This window comes from Eleutherodactylus coqui, chromosome 4 (genome assembly GCF_035609145.1).
Source record: "Eleutherodactylus coqui strain aEleCoq1 chromosome 4, aEleCoq1.hap1, whole genome shotgun sequence".
Taxonomy (NCBI): domain Eukaryota; kingdom Metazoa; phylum Chordata; class Amphibia; order Anura; family Eleutherodactylidae; genus Eleutherodactylus; species Eleutherodactylus coqui.
The window spans coordinates 219,278,921-219,298,986 of NC_089840.1; the positions used below are offsets into that span (position 1 = coordinate 219,278,921).

The 20,066-nt window shown below is 41.7% G+C and overlaps 1 protein-coding gene across 2 annotated transcripts in view; it reads right to left on the reverse strand.

The window, feature by feature from the left end:
* The window catches only part of A1CF (APOBEC1 complementation factor), a 36,387-nt gene extending 18,316 nt beyond the window's left edge, over positions 1–18,071 (reverse strand). For both annotated transcript variants that reach the window (XM_066598803.1, XM_066598802.1), the window contains exons 1-7: positions 17,973–18,071; positions 11,985–12,119; positions 8,474–8,604; positions 7,836–8,074; positions 6,454–6,618; positions 3,477–3,574; positions 2,511–2,787 (exon numbers count right to left, since the gene is read on the reverse strand). In XM_066598803.1, the coding sequence (XP_066454900.1) occupies positions 2,511–2,787; positions 3,477–3,574; positions 6,454–6,618; positions 7,836–8,074; positions 8,474–8,604; positions 11,985–12,119; positions 17,973–18,071 (1,144 nt within the window). The remainder of the gene's footprint in view (positions 1–2,510; positions 2,788–3,476; positions 3,575–6,453; positions 6,619–7,835; positions 8,075–8,473; positions 8,605–11,984; positions 12,120–17,972) is intronic.
* Positions 18,072–20,066: the final 1,995 nt, after the last annotated feature.

Consider the following 20,066-nt stretch of genomic DNA (forward strand, 5'->3'; position numbering starts at 1 on the left):
GTAACTCAGCCTATTAGACCCAGAAAGTGAATATATTTTGTTATTTATCATGCATGGTGAGCACTATTAAAAGAAATTTAAAAAGTAATGCCGTAATTGCTATTTTCGTACTGAACCAAACTTTTTTTTTAGAAATTTGGTGAACCGGCCAAACTGAACATTATCCCAAAGCTGTAAAATTCTTGACTGCAGTATTCCAATGCACATTATAGAAACTATAGAAAAGGGCTCTAAATTCTTATGTACAAACTAATTTTTTGTATTAAACTGTCCGGCATAAAAATTAATCGTCTAAATAAAATATATTAACTCTTTCCAATCCAATTTGTATCCTGGTTTTCCTAGTGAGCTTACTCTTTTTCTGCCATTATACAACGGCGTTATATGCTGGCTAAAGCCAGTACTGCATGAGGTGACACGTTGTATAGGCCCCGACAGCAGAGAGGCTGGCAATATGCAGTAAGAGAACCCCCACAGGTGTCCTCCAACATCAGAGCTGTACAGCCTTAAAGGGGTTGTCCCGCGATAGCAAGTGGGGTTATGCACTTCTGTATGGCCATATTAATGCACTTTGTAATATACATCGTGCATTAAATATTGGCCATACAGAAGTTATATACTTACCCCCTCCGGTGCTGGCGTCCCCGTCTCCATGGCGCCGACCAAAGCCGCCTTCTCCCTGGATTAGACGCGCTTGCGCAGTCTGCCCTCTTCTGTTCGGCTCCGGCATGCTCGCGCCGTAGAGGTGCGCAGAAGACCTGTGCGGCACGAGCACGCCAGAGCTGCCCCTTCAGCGCAAGCGCATCTAATCCAGGGAGAAGGCGGCTTTGGTCGGCACCATGGAGACGGGGAGGCCAGCACCGGAGGGGGTAAGTGTATAACTTCTGTATGGCCAACATTTAATGCACGATGTATATTACAAAGTGCATTAATATGGCCATACAGAAGTGCTGAACCCCACATGCTATCGCGGGACAACCCCTTTAAATCATAATGTCTTAAGACGTCAGACAGTGGATTGGAAAGGGTTAAATATTTATCACAATAATCACCTCCTAATTCTGCAAACCTTTAGATGTGTATGTTGTAAGAGCTCCCCATATCATTCCATACATGGAATTGTATTAGGTATATCACCAAGTGAAAAATCTTTTTATTTTATACATTTTCTTGAAGTAAATTAACAGGGGGATTGAATTGAGATACAAAAGGTAGCAAGATGATGTGGACATGAGTACTAAGGTGAAGGTGGGACCTAGCTCTGCCTGCACTCACACTGCTGTTCCAACAGTATTATCCATTTCCTTTTGCTGTAGCGCAGCTCAGGATAATCAGTAAGAGGTTTAAAGGGGTCACTTCAAGACAAGTTCTGTTAGGGCATTTAGATGACGAAGAAGGCAGTTGGGATATCCCTCTATTTGACAGAGTGAGGAGCTGCTAATTATGAGATGCTCGTGGAACAGCCAGACTATGTATTGCATGGACATCCATTCATTTGGGTAGCGCCCAAGGACTGCGGAAATACAAGAAGTCTACAAAAATATGGAAACACCGTACGAAATGCATGGGATTTTAATCATTAGCACTGAACTGCCCTTTTGACCTCTGCTTGGCTGAGAGCTTTCCTGACAAATTTGTGTTTACTTCACCTCTTGCCCTGCTCTAGGTGCTTTTGGGAGCCAGCTGGTAACAGCAGCTGAGTGGCTCAAACCCCTAACCAATGGAACCCTGTTGCTCGGGTAGATGTTCACTTCTGCCCAGCATCATCTGTGTCATATTACCTCCACTTAAAATCAGTCTCTACATGTCTTCCTGGTATATGATTTATAATCCCATGTAATTTAAGGCATGCATTTCGTATGGTGTTTCCATATTTTTGTTCACCCCCTGTATATAGATGTGCAAGTATAACATGGGCTTCATTTTTCCCCTAGATGAATTGGATGGGATGCAAGGGCGAGAGCTCATGATTAATTAGCTTGTCAATTAGTACACTATGGAGTACATTCATCATAAGTATCTTGTGTCTTATTGTTTTTTAACTCTGTTTTACAAGCAAAATTGAATCATTTTGCAGTTTGACTCCATTGGAGCAGTAGGTGTCTACAGAAGTTGGTTTGAATTAACCCAATTACACCCTATATTATCACATTTCCATTAAGAATATTAAACAGCGGCACACTGCGTTACAATTTATTCTGTTCTGTTTTAGAAGTGATGATTAATTTGCAGCCATTTTTCATACTCTCTCTAATCTATTTACAAAGTAAGTATTATCGGACACGCATTATGCAGAACTCCAGGTTAGTAACTGCTCCCTGTATAGTACAAGGGTGACTGATTAGGATTCTAATTAAATAAATTACATAGAACTAACCTGCAGTGGGATTCTAAACTGCTAATTAAATTTCTAAATTGTCATGTCACGGTCTGCCTTCTCAATTAATAACAAGTGCCAACATTTATTACACGTAATACAGATTCATTGAATTCAGTTACTGCGCTGTTACCTCTAACAGATGGAGGTCGGATGAGGCCACGATTGCTGACATAACCTTTGGCAGGAGGCAAGTGAAAGCTGGGAATGGCCGCAGTGTAGGTGGGTGGTGCGTAGAACACAGGTGCTCCGATGTAGGCTGTAGTAGGGTCGTAGATGTGGCCTATTGTGTAGGCATATTCTCCTTGAACGGCACCACCTCTTCCTCCTGTTCCTCTTGTATGTCTTACATAACTGTCCTTGTCAACTGGTTTAGCCAAGGTAACTTCTATGGGAGAGCCATCTATAATCTAGAAACAAGAACTTCTAAGATATCTGTATATATATAATTTTTTTAGGTAAAACAGATTGATATAGGGATGTAGACAAACTGAATGAAAACTGCATGTAGCTGGAGCTATATTTTCATATGTAGGGTCATGCAGTGCCAATCAATCTGGATGCAAAATTGGCACTCACTTAAGTAATAACTTTTTTGTTATATATAAAGGTCAACTAACATCACAGTTTTTTTTGTGGCATATATCACTAATCACTAGTACTTGTGACCAATGATGGATTATAATAGGGGTGAATGCTCCAGGCCCGAAGCTCAATGGGGGCCCACGGCCATCCCAATTTCCTCAATTATAATCCGCACTACTATTAGCTTTTTAATGTGCAGATATATCTCTGAATGAGAAAATCAATTTAGGGTGGAGACTGTATGGTGGTACGATGGGGACTCAACTGCCGTACTGTATATACTGATAGTGCTTAACATTGTTTAAAGACTAAACTACAAAGTGCCATTTACACAAGAACATGTTTCAATGGACAATAAAGTGCACTCTTAGTACCAAGCTACATATCTACTAAAAAAGTTAAGGTAAACTTATTTTACACGTACCCTAAACATTGCTCTCATGGATGGATGTCATCGCTATTTATTTAAAAGTACATAAAGGCATGTATTGCAATGCAGTGTTCTATATCCTACCTTGCCATTTAGTGCATTCATTGCTTCCACTGCATCACTACGATTGTTAAAATGTACAAAGGCATAATCTCTAATTTTCTTTACACGTTCAACTGCCCCTACAAAGGATAGAAAGTATAGCAATGAAGACAGCATTAGAAACAAAAACTTAAAGGGAACCTGTCACCCAGTTCATGCTGCCCGAACCAGCATGTACCCGGGACAGGTATGCACACTGCCCCCAGTGTATGTGTTAGTCTGAACTGCTGCAGCATTTCAGAATAAACCCTCTTTTAAGTTTGACTCGGAAAGGAACTGCATCGGCTTCTCCTCACCCACAGCATGTAGGCCAACTGCTCTCTCCTGGCTTGTGTATAGGGGGAGAGCTGTTAGTCAACATGATCTGGACAGAGAGAGGCTGGCATGGCCCACCTCTTTGACTCAGAGCTCCATTAAGAGCCAAACTTAAAAGTGTGTTTATTCTGAAGCATTGCAGCATTTTAGAACCCCACATATCTGATTGGCTGCAGCAGTCAGGTGACTTCCGCCAATGTCTTCTTCCATAACAATCACCATTAGGATGGTGGGGCAACATCGCTGTATGGATGGCTAAGTACTGCTTTGTATTTTATTTTAAGGCAGTTGGAGCTATTGCAGAAATGTTGTCCAGTAACTAGACAACCCCTTTAAAGAGTTTGTCTAAGGGTAGACTGCGGCAACATGTCACGTAGGACCTGTATCTTCACTGATTGTCTGAACAAATGTGCCTTTCTTCCAGCACTACATGGACAATCACGTGACTACCTTGAGAAAGTAGAGTGGAGTCAATAGGAGACAAGCTAGCACATTGTTTCCTAGTGTCAGTGCCACTTGGCTTTAGAGGCTCTAAGCAGTCAGATATGCCTTCAATGTCTATTCGGAGCCACCACTTCAATTAACTAGCTTTCTTGCAGCATTGCAAGTTACTAATGCATGATATTAAGTGGAGGTTATGATTAGAAAATATAACACTGGAGTCCTTCAATAACAGTGCAACATGATGGCTTAGTAGCTAACACAGTTGCATTGTAGCACTGTGGTCTTAGAGTCAAATCCAGCCATCTCTTCATATTATTCCCTTGCTTGTGTGGGTATGCTTCGGTTACTATGACATTCTACCATATTCCAAAACATACTGATTGGCATTTTATGATCTGTATTACAGGTGCAATACCTCGGATCCCGAGGTTCTACTGCTTCAAGTTTAGGTTCAAAACAACTGCAGGGGATTTGGGTCCTGCAGTCAAAATGTAGATACTAAAACGTGGTCATGTGAAACTTGCTTAGCAGTGCATTTTGCATATATATTATGACTGCAACATCTGTACCTCCTGCAGTTGAGTTAAACCAAACTTAGATCTTCTTAAGACTGTGTGCATACATATGCATGACTCTTCAAATCTATTTAATTATGCCTGAGGAAGGACCCTGAGAGGTTCGAAAGCTCGCTAGAACATCATGTATTTTTGTTAGCCATTAAAAGGTATCAAATCTACAAGATCACTAGGTTTCTCTTGCTAGGAACAATCACACAAGACTCTACACTAATGTTAGTTCAGCTCAGTGGAACCGCTGTAGGTCCGTGTGTTGTGCCATAATACAGGTGCTAAAATACACTTCCATTATGGCTCTTTGAAAGTGGTCTTAGTATGTGATTAGTAACTAGGGACATTACCAGACTATATTGGCTTTATATTAATGTTGAGAAGTAACTAAACTGTATATGTCATTACAGTACAGTTTTTCAGTAGTTCTGTGTGTGGTAGGATCTTCAGTTAACCCTTTCCAATTCACTGTCTGACGTCTGAAGACATTATGATTTAAGGCTGTACAGCTCTGATGTTGGAAGACGTCTGTCGGGGTTCTCTTGCTGTATATTGCCAGCCTCTCTGCTGTCGGAGCCTATTCAACGTGTCACTTCATGTAGTACTGACTTTAGCCAGCATATAGAGCCGTTGTATAACGGCAGAAAAAGAGTAAACCCCCTAGGAAAACCGGGATACAAATTGGATTGGAAAGGGTTAATTCTGCAAGGAGATCCTGTTCATTCTGTTGTTGTTGCTTCAGATTGAGCTTCACTCTTGCCCATATGTCATGACACTTCCCCTGTCACCTACACCTGTAACCTCACATCATAATCAAATTAACAAGTCACTTTTTGCCTCTTGCAAATCAGCACGCTCCTCTTCCTGCCTCTGGGTCTTTCGGACAATAGGATATAAGTCATGTTGTATAATTTCAAAGCATATCTCAGACGTTGATAGTAAATCAGGTTATTTCAATGCATTTTTGCACTATAACATGTTGAATTTGTTGGTATTCAGGGTCCAAACAGTTATAATTTATTAATGAATTTATCTTTCGGGAGCTGTAAAAATAACTCCTTGACCGATGGAAAGATCAGGCATTTGAAGTCAGAATGGAATTACTAAAGTCTTTACTTGACTGCTATCTCCCTAGACCATTCGAGAAGCATGTAAATAACCATTTTATTACCTAGAGATTTATCAAGTCCCAGAGTTGGGTTCATAGTTCAAAGTTTCTACATTTTTAACTCGTGGTAAATATCCCCATGTGAAACTGGATTTGGTTGCAGTCATGCAAAATTACTTGTTAGTAATGAAGGGATCCTGCAATGCAACAAACTTCTATAAAAGTGTTCCTCTCTTCCATGATAGGTTTTCAGCAATATTGTAACCAAATCAAACATGGATTTCAGCTGAGAACACTGAAATTAACTTTTGCACTTACAACATATGTACCGCAAAAAATAAGTATCCCAGACAGAAATCCTGTAAGCTCCACGAAGTTCTTGTTGTCTATGACTGGTTGTGCTCCAGAATATTTCCCTTCTCAGAGTTTTGAAAGATTTAAGATATTCAAGTGTCGTTTGGAATAGTTAATAAAATAATAATAATTTATTGCTAATTCTAAGTATTTCTACAGGAAAGTATATTACCTGGTTTGATGTTATTAAATTCCTTCTCTATTGCCTCTTCTGTTGTCGTGAGCATAAGATTCCGGACATATAAAATCTTAACTGATGACATTGTGTCTTCATCAACTTCAACTTCTGGCTCTGCCCAGTCCACTGCAATCGGATGACCCCATAACTGAATACGTCCTGCAAAGTGAAAAATGTTAACATATGTTATACAGTAGTAAAATAAATGGACTTAAAAAGACTTCAATTTTTGTAATCATGGTGTTTGTAGCCTGATCCAAAAATAGTCCATAAAGAGTTTTCTGGTTTTAGACCAACTATTTTTTAAATACCCTATCAAGAATTTCTGAAGTAATATAGATGATCCCTATTTACAGTAGGCCCCTCATCTCCTAGGTACACCAAATATTGCCTAGAGAGAGTATTGCTTACCCTGGACGACCCACGACACTGTACATTTAACATGTTTTCACGGCTGTCCGATATACGCTACCATCTGATGTATTGGACTCCAATGCAACAGTTCAGATGGGCATATCCCCGCGGCGTAAAAGCGCCCGGACGGCCAATATAGCACTAGGCACTTTTACGCCAGGCAGGAAAAATAGTCCTGGAACTATTTTTCTGGTTGGAATACGTTGGCAGCTGCATAGACTCCTATGGGAGCCAAAGACAGCTGCCGGAGAAGGGAAATGGGAGGGAGTTTGGCAGCGTGACTGCTAAACTTCCTCCCCCTTCTCTTCTTCTCTCTGCCCCTTGCCGGCTGTTTGCAATGGGATGGGGCAGGATGGGGGTGGAGCTAGTTGCTAAGCTCCCATCCCACCCCCTCCCATTGCTGGCTGCTGACAAGGGACGGAGAGGGGGCTTAGCACACTAGTCCCCACCCCGCCTCCTCCCCTTGCAGAGAGTCGGCAAGGGGGAGGGAAGGGGGAGACAGTTTAGCAGAGCTAAACTGTCTTCCCCCAACCCAATGGCATTGAGGGCTCAGCGTGTATGTGCGGGGCTCAGGCCATCTAAATAGGCGCACAAACTTTAGATTTATGCGCCCATCCGGGTGTTTCTACGTTGCCGGCAGGCGAATGTAAAAACGCTGACACCAGTGTGAAAGAGCCCTCAGTCAGGGCATTGTTAAAAAGACAGAACAGACCAATCAAACTCAAAGCTTTAATTAGTAATATATCCTGGTGCCTGTCCTTGATATCACACCATCACTGCTGGCCCATTCTCCTACCTCTCTTCACATATACATTAGATATTCAGCAGTTCTGCTCTTCTTCAATGGGTTTCAGTAAGTAAAATCTAATACAAACCTCTATGGCCAGTTTTACATTTCTCTTACTTGTACATGTTCATACAACCTTTCCATTTGCTGTAAATACCATTGTCCTGTAGCTCACCTGGTAATAACTTCCGTCTTGCCATAGCTGCTGCCCGGTGACTTTCATATTCTACAAAGGCAAATCCACGGTTTTTAGTTTTATCTGCAGCACTGGGATATACAATTACATCGATGACTCCATCTGTGACTTTCTTCATCTCAACTAAGATTTCTTCCCTCTTTTTGGTCTTTGGAATTCCACCAACAAATAATCTGCAGTTGTCCACACTGGCACAGACCCCCAGCAATCTCCCGTTTCTGCAAAAAAAATGAGATTTGTAAGAATTTCAGTAATTTGACTGTTTTATATAAAATGCGAGTTCAATAGTATTGAGTTCAATAGCAGTGCACAGTCACGGTGCTACACAGCAATCAATGCTAGGACATAATCTGGAGACCCAGATGTGCTACCATATATAGTCCATGAAAATTGGTTCTCAGATTATCTTGGTGACCATGGGTATCGGAGCAAAGTCATGCTTTAATGGGTATATGTAAAATTCTTGGATTTCAGATCAACTCAAGATGATCATGGGACATCATAGCAGCAAGATATATGTAAACACACATAGTCCCATCAACAAGCATCCATCAGCCACGACAAAAATCCAAATTTTACAAAATCCTATTTTTCAAAGTTATTCTAAAATCACTTACCGAATTTCATAATTATTGAGCTGCTTGATTGCATTTCTGGCATCCTGTCTGTTAGTGAACGTTACAAATGCATATCCCCTATTATTTCCATTGAAGTCCATCATCATTCTCATTTCATAGATTCTTCCTATCTGCAAAGATACAATTCTGTAATACCAACACTGTACAACAGCTGCAATCAAAATGATTACTACTACTACTACTGCAGTCTCAGAATTATTCAACAACTTCATGACTAGCATTTTTAGTACTTATAGAGCTTCTTTTGCTGTTATGACCTGCTGCAAATGTGATGCATAGCTAGATGCCAGTTTCTGACAGCGATTCTGTGGAACCTTAGCCCATTCTTCATGGGCAATGGCCTTTAGTTCACTAGTATTCTCGCAGAAGCGTAGCTATAGGGGATGCAGGAGTAGCAGTCGCTCCCAGGCCCTGGAACCTTAGAGGGCCCAAAGGCCCCTCGGTACTGTTGTACCTTGACGCTACCAGAAGCTAGGAGTTTGATAGGGCTTGCATGTAGAAATGCCTCTGTCATGCCCCTATCTCCCGATTGGCTGGCAAACCAGTGCAGCTGAGAAAGTAGCACGGAAGAAGTTTGTGCTGAGCTGGAGGGTTAGGGGTAGTTTCAGTGTTAGGCTTACGCAGCACCGAGTGGAGAAGGCAGAGGGCCGGGGGTCAGTGATGTCAGGAGCGCCAATAGGAATGGCCGGGGGTGAGGGATGGCAGGAGCGCCGGGGGTCTGCAGTGGCCAGCCGGGAATCAGTGATGGCAGGAGCGCCTAGGGGACCAGCAAGAGGGCCGGGCCTGACTTACTGACGGCACGGGAAATTCAGGAGAAAGGGGAGCAGGGGGCCAGAACACAGTTAACAGAGAGCACCCACAGCCAATCAGAAGCTGGGGGCATCAGCAAATGTCAACACTGCTGTATTATGTCCCCACCCCTAACTTCCGGTGGCGACATAATACAACAGTACCAGGCCTCTCTATCACATAAGAAGACACTAGTATTATAAATAGCACCTGGTAGGTAGGGGCCCTGTTACAGATTGTGCATCGGGACCCAAGAGCTCTTAATTACGCCTCCGTATTCTTGTATTTGCTTGCTGCAACTATCTTCTTCAAATCCCACTAAAGATTTTCCTGTGATGGCCACTCCAGAATTTTCCAGGACTTCTGGAACCACGTCTTGGTGGACTTTGAGGTATGTTTGGGATGATTGTCCTGTTGGAAGATCCAGTGATACCCAAGCTTCAGCTTTGTTATAGAAGGCTTATCCAAACACAGTTAGCCTGCAGCACTTCCTTGGCTTGTATTTAAATAGCTGGATCATTTAGATCCTGAATGTCCTTTATTGAGGAGTCTGAGCCCAAGACTCATGTGCAAAGATCTGTATCTGGAAAGAGTGACAGCATAGCAGGTGCATATATTAAATACTTCTTTATTCCTCTATTCCTGCGACGTTTCGACCCTGCTCGGGGTCTTTGTCAAGCTTGACAATAACCCCGAGCAGGGTCGAAATGTTGTAGGAATGGAGGAATAAAGAAGTATATAATATATGCTCTTGTTATAGAAGGCTTGACATTTTTTTTTTTAAGATTTGCTAATACTTCATTGAATCAATGGTTAGCTCCACACACTACAGATTTCCAGTGCCAGAGGAAGCGAAGCAGCCCCAGAGCACCACCGAGCCACCGCCATGCTTTACTGTACAAAGGGTGTTCTTTTCAGTGTATGCTTCATTCTTCGTCTTCCAGACATACAGCTGATTAATAGCCCTGAAAAGTTTCAGTTTTCTTTCATCGCTCCACAGAACAGAATCCCAAAACTTCTGCAGCTTATTTATATGGCTTTTAGCATATTGAAACTGACTTTTCTTGTGCTTTTGGGTCAGTAGAGGTGTACATCTTGGAGTTTGAGCATGAAGACCTTCAGTGTTTTGTATGCACCTTACTATGCAAACAGAAAACTTAGTTTCATTAGCTTTGAACTTGCGAATTATGCTTCCAACTTTATCTCTAGGAACATTGAGTGCTTTTGCTATCTTTTTGTATACCTTTCCTTGTTTGTGTTAGGCAGTGATCTGTTCTCATACCTTTTTGTCCACTTGCTTGACTTAGTCATGTTTATAACATTCAATCAAACAGCACGTTTAACAAAACCCTAGCCGATCCAGGTTCGATTCAATGGGATTCACAATAGTCCTTCAGCCAAGTATAGGTGTAGTGCACAAAACAGCTGTGGGTAATCAGAATGACAAACGCAAGCAGATGAAAAAAGTCTGGCACATCCAAAGTTCAGCAAGGACCCTCTTAGTCTGAAATACGTAAGATCTTATCAATGTACCATGGTACCACTCTTGTACTGATTGTAACATTATATTATATGGACGTTTTTATGGGATTTGGGATGTGCCAGACTTTCTTCAATAGGAGCTGTGTCTGCTCTACCAAAGGGGGACACTGCAATACAAAAAGTGCAATCTGCTTCTTGCGTTATCTGTACTGACATCAGTGCCAGGGATCAGCAGATCTGTGGGGGTCCCGAGTGGCGGACCCCACCCATCATCTACACATATTAGGGGATTTGAACCCATGAACCATTTGAGGCATCTCAAGCCAATTTTGAGGCTACCGCGCAGAATGAAATCCATGCTAATAACTTGAAGCCTCTATGCCCACATATACAAAAGTTTAGGTAGACCAACAGTCTTAACTGTTTTTGAGTTGCAGTCATATGTGATATAATGTTTTCTTTTATTTGGATTGAATATCTTTGTCCTTCTTGAATGTTTTTGCCCTGAAACCACAAGTATTCATGGTGTCAACATACTTTTTACTGGCAGTATATGTCATTATACATCCACATTGTCTATGATGCTGCAGTTTCCTTAAACAGCAGGTAGACTAATGAATTCATACAACTAAGGCCTCATATGTGTTTGCATCTTGTGAAACTTCTAGGCTGGGTTCACACAGGGCGGATTTGCCGCGCGGAATTTCGCCGCGGCAAATCCGCCCACGGCCGCTAATCTTGGGATTAGCCAGCCATGTGGACGAGATTTCTCAGAAATCTCGTCCACATGGGACAGCCAGTCCGCTGCGGTAAGTCCGGCTGAAACCGCGGCTGCGGCCGCCGCAGCCGCGGTTTCAAAAGATGCAGCATGTCTATTTACTTTTCTTTTTTGTTTATTTTCGTCGCGGCCGCGCTCTCCTCTATGGAGCGCCGGCCGCAACGGAAAGCGAGCGGCCGGGCCGCTTCAAAGCCTCCCGGCGGAAATCTCGCACTTTTTGCTGCGGCCAAACTGCGAGATTTCCGACGGGAATACGCCCTGTGTGAACCCAGCCCTACAGACACATTCATTTATCTAATTTCACAATTACATAATTTTAGTCATATCAGATACACATTAAAACACAAAGAAGAGAACATTAGTTGGTCTTTTCTCTATGCACCAAATGAATGCTAAAATCTGATTGCATAGCTGAAAGTAGTTGATTGATTATTATTTTACCTTTTCACATAATGGTATAAGTTCATCCTCAAAAAGATCACGCGGAAGTTTGCCAATAAAGATCTCACATCCTCGCTCAGGAGGTGGGCCATCCCACCCAGGAGGAGGTCCTCCATATCTTCTTTGGCCATTTTCCTTTTAAATGAAATCAGTAATGAATTACCAATAATACATAATTAAATATGTTAATCACCGCAAGTAGTATTATTTTGATGATTTTCGGTTTTCGTTTTGTATGACTTGTAAATTTTCCATTAGTTTTGTCCTAATCAAGCAAAAGAAAAAAAAAGAACTGTCTGCATAAAACTTATCTACAGTGCGTTAACCTGCCCTTAACGGTGTTATAAGTTATTATCAGTGTTTTCTCCATAGCGTTATTGATATCGTGAGGTCTAAGCTTCTATCAGTAACTATTTTTTTGCCCGTGGTTGTGATGAGCTAAGTAACTTTGCATGTAAATGGGCCTTATGATATATAGTTGTCTATGGCACCTGTACAAAAAACACAAAGACAATCTTTCAAACGATTGAAAGTTTGAAGGTTTTAGAGATCATTTTGCATAAAGTGTTAATGGACACTAATGTCCATTAACACTTTATCATCTTCATTTGCATGGCCACCGGGAGTTATTAGCAGAGTGCAGCATCTGGGCTGGGTTCTGCACACAGCTGTATTGTTCTCGCACGGCTGTCGGCAGAATACAGTGTACTCTCCCGAGAACACAGCCTGCAGTCCCTGTTATCTCTCTCCAGCTAAACGATGGATTTTAAGCTCACCTTAAAATCAGTATTCAGCCGAAAAGTGCACAATGGCCACATTTACACGTAACGATTATCGCTTATTTGCTGTCGTTTGAACGCATTTTGAGCGATAGTCATTGCGTGTAAATGGGCCTTTACAATTGTTATAGGGTGGCACAAACTTGACATCATCAGTCATGTCTGACATCAAGGAAAGTTATTGGATGTACTTACTTTAGTGTCAAATTTATGTGCCTTCTTAATCCGGCTACATCTTCCAAGTGCACAGGGTGGCTACTAGTCACCAGCCAAAATCAGAACATTAGGACAAGATCAAGTCTGACTGTGATCAAGAACCATGGTGTTTCAAAAAAACATATACATCCACCATTTTTATGGACTATGGGGGAGTTTTATTAAGGCCAGTGTTTCATACAGCAGTCTTAATGTTATACTCATCAGTGCACAATGTACCTAACATATGAAAAGGCATCCACGTCTTCATATATAAGGCGCATCTCAGCTTCTCAGTGTACCCACACAGAAATCTTCATCAGCTAGTAACTGGCGTCTATTTCTAGTATAATTTACTTGACTGTCTAGTGTAAATTATACATAAGTGTCTTGGTGCAAGCAAGCCACATGCCCTTTTTGGGAAAGTGGTAAAGGGTAATGTACCTATTAAAAAGTCACAAAAGTTGTGCGCAAATGAGGCTTATGCCAAATTTTGCTACTTTTGTATGCCAAAAACCCATGATAAATCTCTCCTATGTGTTAAACTGATTTTATCCTTTATTCTTCAATAAAAGAAAAACCTTAGCCCCGTGCTGCCAAACTTCCTCTTTTTCTCATGTAATATCTGACATCAAGCAGTTCTAATAGTTGGAATGCAATCTTTCCATTCCCCTATACAATCTGATTCAATCACAAAAACAGGATTAGGCCAAAACATTTGACTATCTTCCGTCTAAACTGATAACATTATGGTTTTCTATATACTAGATGCTGCTAACCTTGAGACAAGTGGCCAGGACTAAACACATCAGTTTGCCGAAGTGTCTATACACACTACTACATGACAAAGTTATATACACAGTACATAACAAACAAGATGTGGAAAAAATGCTGCAAAGTAAACATTCTTTCAAAAATAGGAGTGTTAATAGTTTATTTTTGTCAAATAACAAAATGCAAAGTGAATGAACAAAAAATAAATCTAAATTAAATCAATATTTGGTGTGAGCGCCCTTTGCCTTCAAAACAGCATTAGTTCTTCTAGGTGCACTTGCAAAAAGTCAGGAAATATGAAGGTTGAAATATGGTCATTAACTAAAACACAAACAGCTGTGTAGAACGTTTAACACTGGGGATGGAACAGCCAAACTTTGCTACAAACTTGAGTTTATGGAAGACAGTTTCATGCACAGGCCATGCACCATGGCAAGACTGACACAGGGTAGTTATACGGCATCATCAATGTCTCTCCCAGGCAAAGATTCCAAAGCAGAATGGGGTTTTAAGATGTGCTGTTCAAGCTCCTTTGAAGAAGCGCAAAGAAACAGGCAACATTGCAGACTGTAGCCACAGTGTTCAGCGAAGGAAACTTACTACAGCAGATGAAAGACACATCATGCATACTTCCATTAAAAATCGAAAGATGTTCAGCAGTGCTATGAGTACAGAACTGGCCGAAACCAGTTAGACCGAGGTACACCCATCTACTATTCAGAGAAGTCTGGCTAGAAGTGGTCTTCATGGAAGAATTGCAGACAAAAGGCCATACCTTTGACATAGAAACAAGATCAAGTAACTCAACTATGCACAACAACATGAGAACTGGGATACAGAAAAATGGCAGCAGGTGTTCTGGACTGAGGGGTCAAAGTTTGAAACATCTGACTGTTACAGAAGACAGTTTGTTCTCTGATGGTCTGGAAAGTCGTATAATAATAAATGTCTGCAGGCAGCAGTGAAGCATGGTGGAGAGCAGTACAATAATGAGTGTCTGCAGGCAACAATGAAGGATGGTGGAGAATGATACAATAAAGAGTATGTGCAGGTAACAGTGAAGTGTGATGGAGATTCCTTGAAGATTTGGGGCTCAATTTTAGCAAATTGAGTTAGGGATTTGGTCAGGATTAATGGTGTCCTCAATGCTGAGAAATGCAGGCAGATACTTATCCATCAGGCAATACCATTAGGAAGGCTCCAAATTTATTCTGCAACAGAACAACCCCAAACATAAACCCAATGTCATTAAGAACTATCTTCAGCATAAAGAAAAACAAGGAGTCCTGGAATTTATTATATGGCCACAAACACACAGATTTTAACATCGAGTCTGTCTGGTATTACAAGAAGAAATGGAAGTATTTTAGCAAGTCTACATCCACAGAAGATCTGTGGTTAGGTCTTTAAGATGTTTGGAATCCAGTGTGTTCAGCTGTGGATTTTACTGCAAGTGCACAAAGTATTTGCAGTGAAATCCAGAGCTGAAATATGAGGCTGAGCTGTAGTTTTCTGCCACATATTTGGCAGCTATACAATGTGACATTTATTTTCTACGCAAGTTTCTAGAAAGACATTGGCTATGTTTTAAATTTTAGTCTGGAAATCCAGCAAAAGATCTTTTCTTCTTATAAAATTTTCTTTGTCCAGAAACAATTTTTCTTTGAAAGAAAACTCCCAGAATTGGTGCCCATTCCTTGATTGGTGTTCATTCAATGGTTCTTCAACCATCAACCGGTACTGGTGCATCTCGTCTCCCCCAGAACTAGTGGTGGAGACATGGGTTAGCCGGGTACAGTAGTAGGGAAGGTCCAGGCTGACAGCTGTACACGCCAGTGGACATCAGTAGAGAAAGCATCCAGCCGAGACAGGAGGCAAGCCAATCAGCAGCTGTGGGCGTACCCTATACCTCCCCCAGGACAATCTCAGGTCTCCACCCATTTTTTTGGTGCATACAAGATGCACCAGTACCCCATCAACCTACTTCTATGTACTGTGTATGGATGCCTTTAGATCTGATTGTACTGTATCTCTGCAATCCCTATTACTACTGCTGTAACCACTGATGCTAATAAAAAAAATAGTCACCAGATCAAGTATAAAAATTTTCTATAGAAGGCTTCAGACTGAAGAAGATAGAAAAATAAGGAAGGAACAAATAAACAGGCTGCAGACCTAGATTGATATGGAGGAGTTGACTGAGAGATAATAAAGGAGACCCAGGTGATAACAGAAAAGAGATAACCAACACAAGCATGAAAAGAAGGGGAAGGACACAGGCACAAAACGTACTACGCAGAACAGTAGATCAGGGGAATATTGGCTACAAGTGGACATACAAACTCCTGTTTTTGCTCTGGCAAAAAAGCAGAATTGGGCCATGTACAATAGACTTCTCATGAAGAGCTTTTACAATCGTTTTGTGACTTGGATAAATGAAATGAGTTTATCACTGCAATGTAAGGGGTTCAAAGGGCTGGAAGCCTAATAAAAGTGGGTGTGTGGTCTTGCTGTACCTAATAATTCTTCTCCCAAAACCTGTGGATTGTGCATAGATATATGAAAAAGTATGCTGGGTCAATGTGGCCTTAAGAAAGCATTTAGTGAACTTTACTTGTCTATACGTCAACATAGTTCAAAAGCAAAGTGTGTGTGTCCTGGTGATATTACTTGTCATTTGGTAATTGCATCGCTCAATAAAGGGGTTGTCTGAATTAGGAAAATGTTCCTATTTTTATTTTCAGAAACAGTGCCACTCTTAACCGATTCTTCAGCTCAATCCTGGGGTTGAACTAGAATGCGAGAAACAGCCCACAGATAAGGGTGGGTGAGAGGTGTTCCCAGGTGTTCTCAAGAAAAGCAAATTCTAGTCTAAAAGTCTTTTTACACACGCAGATAATCTACCCGTGCTAATGACCATTGACTGACTTTAAGTGTGTCAGTGAGCACTCATTGCCTCCATGCATATGGGCAGATTATCTGTTCTATGGGGGCGATCGTTTGTCCCCAAACAGTTGTCACTGATCGGCCGCATGTCTCTTTGTGTAAACATTATTATGTTCACAAATAAGCCGATGAGCTGACAAATGAGCATTTAGGCCCATTTACACGTAACGATTATCGCTCAAAATTCGTTCAAATGACCGAAAATGAGCGATAATCATTACATGTAATGCAGGCATCATGCAGTTTTTGCTTGAAGTATGATTTTAAGGCTGTTATCTCCATGGGAGTTGGCAGATAACATTGTAATCTGCTGTCAGCCTGAAGGAGAACAATGCATGATTAATCACACACTGGGCTTGGCAAACAGCTCAGGGATGCCCTTTTACATGCAAATGAAGATGCTTAAGTATTAATGGCCATTAACACTTTATGCAAATAGATTGCAAAATCTTTCAGTGCTTTGAAAGATAAATTTGGCTTGTAAATGGGCCTTTTGTTCATTCCTTAGCTAATTTTTGGTCGTTCTACACAGCCTGATTGTCAGGCAAATCAGAACAACGTTCAGGCCAAATTGGCCTGTATAAAAAAGACCATAAGGCCTTATTCACACGTACGTTTTATTAGTCGAAAATCGCAACCATCTGAAGCATTGGATTTTAATGCATTCGCTCAGATGGGCAATTTTCTGGCGTGTAAAATCGTCCGGCTGGAAAAGATACACTGCGGATTCCGGCTGGCTGCTTTTATGCATAGTGAGAAAAGATAGGTCTTGCCCTATCTTTTGGCAGCTCCCATAGAAGCCTAAACTCCCTCCCACCTCTCACCCCCTCCCTTTGCTTGCAGCTTCCCTAGGCTTCTATGGGAGCTGCTATTGCCCCAATCAGCATGCAAAGGGAGGAGGAGTGAGTGGGAGAGAGTTTAGCATCGCTAAACTCTTTCCCTCCGTCCGATGGAATTCCGGACTGTAGCGCATATAGAATGCACCCAGCCATGTGAATGGACGAGAAATTACAAGATTTAGCTGTGACTTGGTTATGGCTTTCTGTCGTTCATGCGATTTTTGGATGCGATGTGGGCGTCCAAAAATGGCAGTGCCCATGTGAAAGAGGCCTAGTATTGATCTACTCCACTTAATGAAATCTCTGTTTTTACTATTGTCTATACTTTTAGTGTAGATCTCAATGTGAAAAAATTCTTATCAGTAACATACACCAGTAATGTTATTTTATATGATATACCGCAATTAACTCAAAAGATGATTTTATGTGAATTCTTTGGCAGCTAAAGCTCCTACCTGAGTCAAACTATATCCTGTACGCTGAATCAGAGCGCGCAGTGAGGCTTCCTTCTGGGTGGCGGCCATTCCATCCCCGGATTTTTGATTTGATTCCATTGTGAATGATTATCAGCAAAAAATCAGGTTAATTAGGTGTGCTCACTGCAATCAAATTTAAGATAAATTAAATGAATTAATATTGCTTAAAATAAAAAAGGTTGAAAATAATTTGAAAATTATTACCGTATATACCGGCGTATAAGGCGACGGGGCGTATAAGACGACCCCCCAACTGTCACCTTATACGCCGGTATTCAGTGGAGAAAAAAAAATAATTTCATTACTCACCTCCCCCGGCGTTCTGTCGCGCTCCGGCAGGATGTCGCTCGCTCCGGCAGGCTGTCGCTCGCTCCTCGTCCCCGGCGCAGCATAGCTTTCTGAATGCGGGGCTTGAGATCCCCGCTTCCAGAAAGCTAATACACACGCCGGCAGCCATGACATCATTGAATGGCTGTGATTGGCTAAGGCGCACGTGGCTTCAGCCAATCACACTATTCAATGACATCATTGAATGGGTGTGATTGCTAACACGTGCGCCTTCAGCCAATCACAGCCATTCAATGCTGTCATGGCTACCGGCGTGTGTATTAGCTTTCTGGAAGCGGGGATCTCAAGCCCCGCATTCAGAAAGCTATGCTGCGCCGGGGACGAGGAGCGAGCGACATCCTGCCGGAGCGCGACAGAACGCCGGGGGAGGTGAGTAATAAATTTTTTTTTTTTACACTTTTTTTTTTTTGTATTACCGGCGCATAAGACGACCCCCGACTGCAGAGCAGATTTTTCGGGGTTCAAAAGTCGTCTTATACGCCGGTATATACGGTATTTGTCACACTAAGTCTAGAAATGAATTATTTGGTCTCATTGATCTGACTTTATTGCACTAGTATCTTACAGCATACATTATACATTGTGCAACACATTATCATAGATTACATACTATTTGCCGACAACTGTGGACAACCACATGTTTCATCGTGCCCCATCCCTTTGGATCAGGCAACATAACATATACAACTGTATGGGACCAAAATGGACTAAGTACAAAAAGATTTTAAATTACTATTGGAACACAACTCAAATGAAGTGAAGTAATCAAGGATAACATCTTGATGCAATTAGGCTCACTAATGATCCTTTTACATGGGCCGATTATGAGGCCCGAGAAATCCTGTCAACACTTGTTCGCCCGACAATCAGGCTGTGTAAAGGGACCAACAAACATAAAAATGCTCGCCGATCGGCGGTACACCTCCTCGTGTGAACCGGAAGATGTGCAGGTGGCCTATGAGGATTAACAAACATATTAACGAACATTCTTCCCACAAGTTAATTCTCAACCTGTGTAAGGCCCAATGTCCACAGGCAGATCTGATTTGCAGAATCCACATGGGTGAATCCGCAAATCAAGCCGCCCATAGGGAAGCATGGGCGTCCACACATGACTTAAACCATGCAGATTTGTTTTGCGGACCGGAAAACAAATCGCAGCATGCTCCATTTCAGTGCGGTCACCACACGGATGGCTTCCAGTGTGTGGAAGCCATCCGATCTGCGGCCTGTCTGCAATTCAATTGCTGTGGATTCCGCAGAAAGCAGCAGTTTAAAAAAAAAGAACTCTACTGCACATGTGCAGGGTCAGATTCTGCTACAGGCTCCCACATGCAGAATCTGATCCATTCATGGACATGAGGCCTAAAAGAAAATTAAACAAGTGCCGATTGATCTGCACTTGTAACATCAGGCCAAGAATTCTGTTAAAGGACCATAAGAATAGACATGTAATAAGATAAAAGTGTCAATAGCAGCTTCTTGAAGGGTTCTTCAATAGCAGATTTCTTTCTACAGTACACAAAGCAAAATGAAAAAATATAAAAAAGTGCTACAAAATAGTGCTGCTAAAAATGGGCAAATACATAGAATGATAAAGTCATTCTCTACCCTTTCTGTCCAGTTTAGCTGTGTACCAGCATGCAACATTGTCGGAATGCTGACTGCTTAGCACAATGGAAAGTATAACATGAAATCCAGTGCTTGACATTAAAATATCCTTAT